Source organism: Octopus bimaculoides, chromosome 27, assembly GCF_001194135.2.
Source record: "Octopus bimaculoides isolate UCB-OBI-ISO-001 chromosome 27, ASM119413v2, whole genome shotgun sequence".
Taxonomy (NCBI): domain Eukaryota; kingdom Metazoa; phylum Mollusca; class Cephalopoda; order Octopoda; family Octopodidae; genus Octopus; species Octopus bimaculoides.
This window is the reverse complement of record NC_069007.1, coordinates 20,369,550-20,379,695: the sequence shown is the minus strand read 5'-3', so window position 1 is coordinate 20,379,695 and position 10,146 is coordinate 20,369,550. Positions and strand designations below refer to the sequence as shown.

Below are 10,146 nucleotides of genomic sequence, written 5' to 3'. Positions count from 1 at the left end.
AACAGGAAGAAAGAGTGAGAGAAAGTTGTGGTGGAAGAGTACAGCAGGGTTCGCCACACGTAGTTCTCGGGGATATTCAGCATGACACAGTGTGACAAGGCCGACCCTTTGAATTACAGGCACAACAGAAACAGGAAGAAAGAGTGAGAGAAAGTTGTGGTGGAAGAGTACAGCAGGGTTCGCCACCATCCCCCTGCCGGAGCCTCGTGGAGCTTTAGGTATTTTCGCTCAATAAACACTCACTACGCCCGGTCTGGGAATCGAAACCGCGATGGTATGACCGCGAGTCCGCTGCTCTAACCACTGGACCATTGCGCCTCCACCGTACTGTGTAAACAGACAACATAGATTGCATGTCTCAACTATGAACAACAAACATCACTAAACATATAAGTGATTAACATACGTCTGACACTAACTGATTGAACATTGAAATTGCACATCAGGTAATTCTACATTACCTCCTTAATTTCTTTTATTACATTATAAACGATACAAAATAGACCGTTGGTGCCGTCAACGGACTTTCATTTAACGCACATGCATGTTTCCCCTCCCCTACTGTTTCTAATCCGTTCCGATTTCGATCTAACGGGCTCCCGTTATTAACAGATAGTTTTTCCGTTATTCGCAATACAAATCTTCGAAATCAACGATTTCTCTCAAATTACCGAATATGTCAATTAATTAGAAAGACTTAGCCTAATTGTAAATACGTAAACAAGGCTACAAAATGTATTGCTATTGTTAGTATTACTGTTATTGTAATGGAAAGCAGAAGAAAGTAAAATTCCAAAATTTCGATGTTTTTAAAGAAAATACTTTATAGAGGCAATAAGAAGTATTGTGTTTATGTGGAATTTTGCTAAATTACTTTTTGCGGGGTTTAGATTATAATTATGTTAAAAAAATTTATAAAAAGAAATTGAAGGTGCTTTCGATCGTTCAATCTGTCGTCAAGTGTTAAGCTTTAATTTTGGTAAGTTTAACACTTTTTATTATTTACTTTTGAAATTTTTGGCTCTGTGGTTCAGAAGCTTGTTTCCCAACTATGTGATCTTAGGTTCAGTCCCGCTTGCCCTACTTCACGGACTAGTATTTTCTAGTTTAGCATCTGTCCGACCAAAGCCTCGTGAATAGAAACTGAAAGAAACCCGTCGTGCATGTATATGTATGTCACAAATCAATAAGCAGTTATTCGATCTGCAAACGCATGATTAAAAGTGTTTCAGTTTAGACCAAACCAATCCTTGCGTCGTCATTAGCGTAAAGTTGTCAGCAATATCAGAATCTTCGTTCGGTTTCAACGTTAGTATACAGTCTACAACAGTAGTCTATACTGTGAAATGACCTGATCTGCGTTAGGGTTTAAAGTTGGACTGCTCACAAAAGTGTGAATGCCCATCGTGTCTTATTCTTCATGGCTGGAATCCAAGTCACATTACAGTACTAATCAAACACATGGGCAAAGAAGGCGTTACACATTGTAGATCCCACTCCTGAAAGTGGTCATCTAACAAACTGGCAAACGATCGCTTCATGACAGATGCTACAAACACAGGCATGCTGTATTCTTGCTCTTTCTCTTTTCCATCTGCCATCCAAAATATCTGTGTTTGACTGTTATTCCATCCATCTGTCTGCCTTTCCTTCATCTTCCATAGTTTTTGCTGTAAAACTGCACTGAACATTTTTAATGCAAACTTTAGGTTTGTAACTGTTCTGAATCGAAATGCATCAAACTTTTGGAAGATTTACAAAGTCTGGTGTTGGTGCCATGTAAGGGAATGTGCTGATGCCATGTATGAAACACCAGTGCCAGTACCACATAAGGAGCACCCTGTAAACTTTGTAAAGTGGTTGGCATTAGGAAAGGCATCCAGCCATAGAAACCATGCCAAAACAGACAATTGGAGCCTGGGCAGTGCTCCAGCTGACCAGCTCATGTGAAACCGTTCAACCTATGCCAGCAATGAAAAGGGATGTTAAATGTTGATGAGTCCACATTTAATGGCCATTCCTTGCCAAATCTTTCTAACAATATTTATAGAAAGTTTCCATTTTTCATTTTTGCATGTCTGTATCATTAATTTATAATACCGTATATATTTTAACTTACTGTGCATTTTCGCCAAGATATTTGTCTTTAATATCCTTTCTATTTACATATTAATTGTGATTGACATATATTTTTTTGTGTGTTTCAGGGTTTGTGATGGCATAAAAAGGGAAACCTCTTTCTCTCCCAGGACATGGCAAGAAATCTGCTTAAAGACTGAAGAACAACATCATCAAGAAGACATGTCACTATATATAACTATATAACTATATATAACTATAACATTGATTAAATTACTGTGAAATATCTCTCTGAATCAATATTAACTTCAAATATTTTGTGCAAAGTTGCAAAAATGTTTACTAGATGAGTTTGTGTGTTAAATACAATTGGAAACTTTACTATGACTCATCATACGAAATGTCTTCCATTCTGTGAAACATGTTTCATTGTTGGATAGTGACAAGTGGAGCAGGTTTAAAGATCTTTTATTGAGATGTTTTCTCATTCATGGATTGAATCCAGCAAAGTGATTCTATCTAAACGAAGAATCTTAAAATAATTTCTTTTCAGGATATATATTTTCAGAATTTATTAACACTGTTTGCGGAAACAATATTTATTTGGAATATTATTTGAACTCTGTCTTCATTATAAATTACAAAGAAAACGAGCAACATATGTTTGCATTGTTATGTGATTAAGAGAAGAAATTATGGATGAGAAACTGTGTGAAAGTCAGGTTTGTAATGAAACCCAACCTGGAGATAACGATGTATTGCAGCAGCCTCAAGAAGAGACAGGGAAGAAATCATATCCCTGTAACATTTGCGGAAAGGTATTTGCGATGAAGAAAAATTTAGATCGGCATAAATTAATTCATACAGGGAAAAAGCCACATGAATGTGATATTTGTGGCAAAGCATTCTTACTAAGAGGACAATTATCTACCCATGAACGTACTCATACAGGTGAGAAACCGTTCACCTGTGATGTCTGTGGTAAAATGTTCTCCCACATTGGTAATTTAACATGCCACATACGTACTCACACAGGTGAGAAACCATACTGTTGTGACATCTGTGGCAAAGCATTCTCTCAAAGACATTCTTTACTTTACCATAAAAACGTTCATACAAGAGAGAAACCATTCCACTGTGAATTTTGTGATAAAGTATTTCCTGAAAGTGGTGCCTTGTCTAAACACAAACTTATTCACACAAGTGAAAAACCATTCCAATGTAAGACGTGCGGCAGAGCGTTTTTCGCACGCAATGCCTTATCTCAACATGAACATACTCACGCAGTTGAGAAGCCATTCCACTGTGATATCTGTGGCAAAACGTTTTCTCAGAACAGTTTGTTAAACAGGCATCAACGTAGACATGCAGGTGAAAGATCGTACTCTTGTGATATCTGTGGTAAGGCATTCTTTGAGAGTGGTGCATTGTCTTGTCACATACGCATCCACACAGGAGAGAAACCCTATGATTGTGATATCTGCGGTGAAAAATTCTCTCAACGTAGCAATTTGTCTCGCCACAAACGTACTCACACAGGTGAGAAGCTACATGCTTGTGATATGTGTGGTAAACAGTTTTCAGAAAGGAAATCTTTACTCAACCATGTAAAAAATCATACGGGAGAGAAATCATTCCACTGTGATATCTGTGGTAAAATATTCTTTGAAAGAATGCAATTATCTAAACACATCCGTACTCACAAACGTGAAAAACCTTACTCTTGTAGAAGCTGTGGTAAATCTTTCTCCCAGAGAACTTCTTTACGTTACCATATAAAAACTCATACAGGAGAGAAGCCATTCCACTGTGAAATTGGTGATGAAACCTTTTCTCAGAAAAGTTTGTTGAACAAAATTAAACCTACAAAAACAGGTGAGAAGCCATACCGGTGTGATGTCTGTGGCAAAACATTCTCTCAAATTGGTCATTTATCTTGCCACAAACGTATCCACACAGGAGAGAAACCTTATGATTGTGATATCTGTGGTGAAAAGTTCTCTCAGCTTGGCAATTTATCTCGCCACAAACGTATTCACACAGGTGAGAAGTTGTACTCCTGTGATATCTGTGGTAAGCAATTCTCTGTGAGGACATCTTTACTCTACCATGTAAGAAACCATACTGGGGAGAGACCCTTCCGCTGTGATATCTGTGGTAAAATGTTTTCTCAGAACAATTTCTTAAACAAGCATAAACGTAGACACACAGGTGAGAAATCGTACTCCTGTGATATCTGTGGTAAGGCGTTCTTTGAAAGTGGTGCTTTATCTCGTCACAAACGTATACACACCGGAGAAAAACCATACCGCTGTGATTTCTGTGGTAAAACATTCTCTCAAACTGCTCATTTGTCTTGCCATAAACGTATTCACACAGGTGAGAAACCCTATCACTGTGATATTTGTGGTAAAACATTCACTTTAAATAGCAGTTTGAGGAACCATAAATCTGTCCATACGGATGAGAAACCATATTTCTGTGATGTCTGTGGTGAGGCATTCTCACAAAACGGTGATTTGTCCAGACATGCACAAATTCACGCTAGTGAGTGACTGTAATAATGGTACTATGTTATCTAGTCAAAGAATCTCTTTTAGTAATTATATATCTAATCACTATGGTGAAATGTTGCTAGAATGGATTGAACTTGAGGAAAATGACCTGAAGTTGGGGGTTGCCCTCTTCGAAGATACAATGACAAACTCAAAGCAACACTGACATCCACTGGAATTGGGCCTAAAACGTTTGAAACACAAGCCCAAAACTGTACCAAGTGGCAGTGTTCCATCACCATCAGAACCAAAAACTTTGAAGCTACCAGAAAAGAAAAAGAAGAAATCAAATGACAGAAGAGAAAGGCTTAACAAAATCAACTTCGTCCTCCACCAAAATTGCCGTGCAGACAATGCCATCGACTCATTACAAAAATTTGTCTACAGTCATCAGCAGCATCATCATAAAGGAAGCATTCAGCAAAAAAGAAACTAGATTCTTAGATACATGATAAAGCTGATGAGAGTATTGACCCCATTCCTTTTGGAATAATCTGAAAGGGTGCCCTGATGAAAAACACTACAAATTCCCTCGTAATTTATACAACGATATCTTTGACATCTTTTACAAAACGTTGATCATAAGTAAACTGTCTTTGTGTGATCATCCACCACATAGGACAAGTAACAACCAGATCTTCCTGGAATTACATATTTACTGTTATAAGAACGGTTAGGTGCATTAGGTAATGTCCTTTATACACCATGCATGAATAATGGTTAAAATTGTCCGCAATGGAACGCCTTCGATGATTGGTGTTCTTCGAAGCTGGGGCTCACTAGGAGCCTACAAGCAACAATAACAAATTATCTTTTGTAACTTCCAAGACTGAAATTTAATGTAATTTCATCAAACCTCAATCATTTAATAAAAATAAAAAAACTTAATGTCACCGTTTTCTAACGTTTGTAATTATTTCTTCCTATTTCATTTCATTTTTGGATTTGGTTTGCAAGATTCTTTATGTGAGTTCGTGTGTTGAAGCATATTTTGTTGTGTCTGGGGAGAGTCGTTCTCTTTTAGAGCCTTATTATTTAACACACTCACCGGTAAAGTTTCCACTCATTTATTTATTTTTCCTAAGATTTTCGTTGTGTCTTGTGACCTTTTCAATAGTTGTTGACTTCCTATTTTGTATTCTACATCTGAAACGATCATTAATCTGCCTTCCGAGCTTGATGGTATTGTGTAAGATGCCAAAGTTTATTAAATAATTGTAAAAGTGGCAACGTCTGCTGAAAACTTCCACATGGTTCTGGGTTCAGTCCCATTGTGTGGCACCTTGGGCAAGTGTCTTCACTATAGCCTTGGGCTGACCAAAGTGGATTTGGTAGATGGAAACTGAAAGAAGCTCGTATATATGTGTGTGTGGTCCTGGATTCAGTCCCGCTGAGTGGCACCTTGGGCAAGTGTTTTCAGCCAACCAAAGCCTTCTGAGTAGATTTGGTAGATGGAAACTGCAAGAAGCCTGTCATATGTATGTGTGTGTGCGTATGCATCTGTGTGTCTGTGTATGTCCCCTACCACTGCTTGACAACTAGTGTTGTTGCATGCATCGTTGTAACTTAGTGATTCAGCAAAAGAAACTGATAGAATAAGTACCAGGCTTAAAAAAGAAGTAGAAGTGTCAATTCATTTGCCTGAAAATTTCAAAGCTGTGCTCCAGCATGGCCACAGTCTAATGACCGAAGCAAGCAAGAGACAAAAGAAAAGTGCTTCACAACAGGGAAAGTGGTCGAAGAAGCGATCAGAAATAATCTCTGAAGTAAAGCGCACTTTCTTGGAGTTGGTTTATATTACAGGTAAGAAAGGGTAAAGGTAAAGACCCCACTCCACTCCTTGATCATCAATGACCACGGGATTGTATCTAGAAAGTTACCCTCTGAAGCACAAGTCTGGGAAAGCTGGCAGAAACGTTAGCAGGCCGGGCGAAATGCTTAGCAGTATTTTGTCTGCCGTTACGTTCTGAGTTCAAATTCCGCCGAGGTCGACTTTGCCTTTCATCCTTTCGGGGTCGATAAATTAAGTACCAGTGAAACTCTGGGTGTGGAGGCGCAATGACCCAGTGATTAGGGCAGCGGACTCGCGGTCGGAGGATCGCAGTTTCGATTCCCAGACCGGGTGTTGTGAGTGTTTATTTGAGCGAAAACACCTAAAAAGCTCCACGAGGCAACGGCAGGGGCTGGTGGCGACCCCAGTTGTACTCTTTCGCCCCAACTTTCTCTCACTCTTTCTTCCTGTATCTTGAGTAACGCTGCGATGGACTGGCGTCCCGTCCAGCTGGGGGGAACACATACACCATAGAAACCGGGAAACCGGACCCATAAGCCTGGCTAGGCTTTGAAAGGGCGAAAAGAAAGAAAGAAACTCTGGGTCGATGTAATCGACTAGTCCCCTCCCCCAAAATTTCAGACCTTGTGCCTTAGTAGAAAGGATTATTACTGTTCCTAATTCGGATTACTTCGTTTTCTGTCACATATCGCAATATTTATTTTGATAAGCGATGTATCTTTGGCTTACCATCGGCTTTGAAACGTTTCAGGCAGTATTAAATTATGTTAGGGACATTTAACTTATGTCACCGGTAGTATCACTGAGACAGGAGAATAATTATCAACAACCTGACTAACTTAGTATATTTCAGGTAATTTAATTATATTATGTGTAGTTATTAACTCATGTTAAGGTGAACGGCCGATGATTAAATAATTTTCATCACCAACTTCGTTACATCGTTAATTGGTTGTTCTCCTCACTTTACAGAACAGTTGAAATATGTTTTAATTGTCAAATAATTTACTTTCTTTTTTTATTCTTCTTGAACTTTTTGATAACATTTAAATCTAAAGTACGTGTTATTTGTATTACCATCACAAAACACACTGTAAACGTTTATGCTATATATGATTAACAATACTGATACGTGTGTGTGTGTGTGTGTATTTATGTATGTTTTGAATACGTCCGTCCGTCAGATCGATGAAGATCATCAAGGCATTTCTAGATGAAGGGTGACTGATTACATTGCGCGGTGATTTTGTTTCGAGTGCGAAACACTTGCGCACGATGAACCTCATTCTCTCGTCCATGAACCACGTTCGATCCTGTAGTAGCAAGACCAGGCCAAAACGACTGGGGATGGAAACGGATACAGCGTATGACCAAGATGTCTTACTTTCTAATATCTTGCTTCTACTGCCTTCCTCTTCGTTCAACCATGAAGGTTTCTTCGGCAAAGTCTGCCGGATCCATTTTTCACACGCAAGCCCTAACTCACTAAGAGTTACTTAAGCGTTTGACTACCCTCACTTCGAAACGGTTTACCGAATTGTAGTCATCGTTGCATGCATGCAGTTACTCGGAGCCACAAGAGTATTACGTGTTCCCCATTGAAGTGCCACCCCTCCATGATACCCCTTATGTATATGTATAAACATACATACACACGTATTTTTTTTCTTCAACGTCTATTTTATACAGTCGTATATTTTCTTCCTTTACAGTTGTGCTGAATGTTCCGTTACAACTTGTCATACAAAATGCCCGATTCCACCAGAACACCTGCTACCAGTCATTTATGGATGCTCTCTCTCTCTGTTTGTAGCCTGTTTAACGTCTATTAACGAAATCCACAATCAGGGGAAGACTGAGAGTATTAAGGGCCCTCGGGCATAACTGTTTACCAGGCCCCTTAGCATTGATATCAGTAGAGTTAACATGTAGTGTGCGGGCCCCTCACAGCTCCTGGCCCTCGGGCAGTGCCCAGTTAACCGACTGCTCTGTCCACAATACAGAATATTTTTTTTATCTACAATATGTGTGCCACTCGGATATGCTTCAGCCAGTAACAAATACTCTAAGTGTTATGTAGAAAATATATCTGCATTGCATATTTCCTACACATGTAAACAGAGTCCCATGTTTGGACATCATAAGACAAGAAACTGAACCATAATAGATTATAACCACAGGCATCGGTTTTGAGAAATTTCTTCAGAGTTAATATGGAGGATGGTAATCACTCGGACATTTCTAGCACAAATGTTTCTGACAATATAGATTCTGTTAAACAGACATCCAGTGCTGAGGAAGCTTTATCTTGTGGTAAGAAATCTTTATCCTCTAAAAACAAGTCACCTAAAAGAAATATTAATTGTGAAATATGTGGAAAATCATTTGCCAGTAATAGGTGTTTAGCAAGTCACAAAAAACTACACACAGAAGGAAAACCATTTCACTGTGAAGTCTGTGGAAAATCGTATGCAAAGAACGTTCAACTTGTTGTTCACATTCGTAGTCATACTGGAGAAAAACCTTATCATTGTGATGCTTGTGGGAAATCATTTGCAATCCATAGTTGTTTAACAAATCATAAAAGGATTCACAATAGAGGAAATCGTTACCACTGTGATATATGTGGGAAATCTTTTGTTGATAAAAGTTATTTTACGAACCACAAAAGAATTCACACCGAAGACAGACTTTATCGTTGTGAAATATGTAATAAATCTTTCATTGCTAAAAGCTATTTAACAAGGCATAAAAAAATTCACACCGGAGAAAAACCTTACCATTGTGATATTTGTGGGAAATCTTTTGCCATTAATAGTTCTTTAACAAATCATAAAAGGATTCACTCTGGAGAAAGACCATTCCATTGTAAAATATGTGAGAAATCTTTTGTCAGTAATAACTATTTAATGAAGCACAAAAGAATTCATTCTGGAGAAAAACCTTACCATTGTGAGATATGTGGGAAATCTTTTGCTGTTCTTAATTGTTTAACAAATCATAAGAGTTTACACTCTGGAGAAAAACCATTCCATTGTAAAATATGTGAGAAATCTTTTGTTAATAAAAGTTATTTTACAAGACACAAAAAAATTCACTCAAAAGAAAACCCCTATTGTTGTGAAATATGTCGTAAATCTTTCATATCTAAAAATCATTTAACAACCCACAGAAGAATTCACAGTGGAGAAAAACCATTCCACTGCGAGATCTGTGCTAAGTCGTTTACTACCAGTTATTCTCTTGGAGTCCATAAAAGAATACACTCTAATGAAAGACCTCATGATTGTGAGATTTGTGGGAAATCTTTCTTGGTGAAGTTTCATCTCATTAAACACAAAAGAATTCACACTGGAGAAAAACAATTCCACTGCGAGATCTGTGGAATGTCGTTTGTGGATAAGAGTTCTTTAACGAGTCACAAAAGAGTACACACGGGAGAAAAACCTTTCTTTTGCGATATATGTGAGAAATATTTCTCCTCCAACAGTAATTTAACCAGACACAAAATAATACACATTGGGAAAAGAGAATTCCACTGCGAAATATGTGGTAAATCTTATTTTAATAATTGTGATTTAAAAAGACACAAAATAAAACATGATGGAGAAAAAACATTTCACTGTGAAATTTGTGGAAAATCGTTCTTCGATAATTGTAGTCTTACAGCTCACATTCGTAGTCACACTGGAGAAAAGCCGTATCATTGCAATGTCTGTG

At 38.1% G+C, this 10,146-nt stretch overlaps 2 protein-coding genes across 2 annotated transcripts in view; both read left to right on the top strand.

Moving 5' to 3' along the window:
• LOC106867727 (zinc finger protein 91) overlaps window positions 1-10,146 on the top strand; it is a 36,846-nt gene that overhangs the window by 25,453 nt on the left and 1,247 nt on the right. The window contains exons 2-4 of the mRNA XM_052977155.1: window positions 2,208-4,630; window positions 8,139-8,205; window positions 8,607-10,143. Coding sequence (XP_052833115.1) covers window positions 2,775-4,630; window positions 8,139-8,205; window positions 8,607-10,143 — 3,460 coding nt within the window. The 5' untranslated portion in view covers window positions 2,208-2,774. The remainder of the gene's footprint in view (window positions 1-2,207; window positions 4,631-8,138; window positions 8,206-8,606; window positions 10,144-10,146) is intronic.
• Window positions 7,223-10,146, top strand: part of LOC106867722 (gastrula zinc finger protein XlCGF17.1) — an 8,151-nt gene continuing 5,227 nt past the window's right edge. The window contains exon 1 of the mRNA XM_052977105.1: window positions 7,223-7,279. The gene's annotated coding sequence lies outside the window, so the exon portion shown is untranslated. The remainder of the gene's footprint in view (window positions 7,280-10,146) is intronic.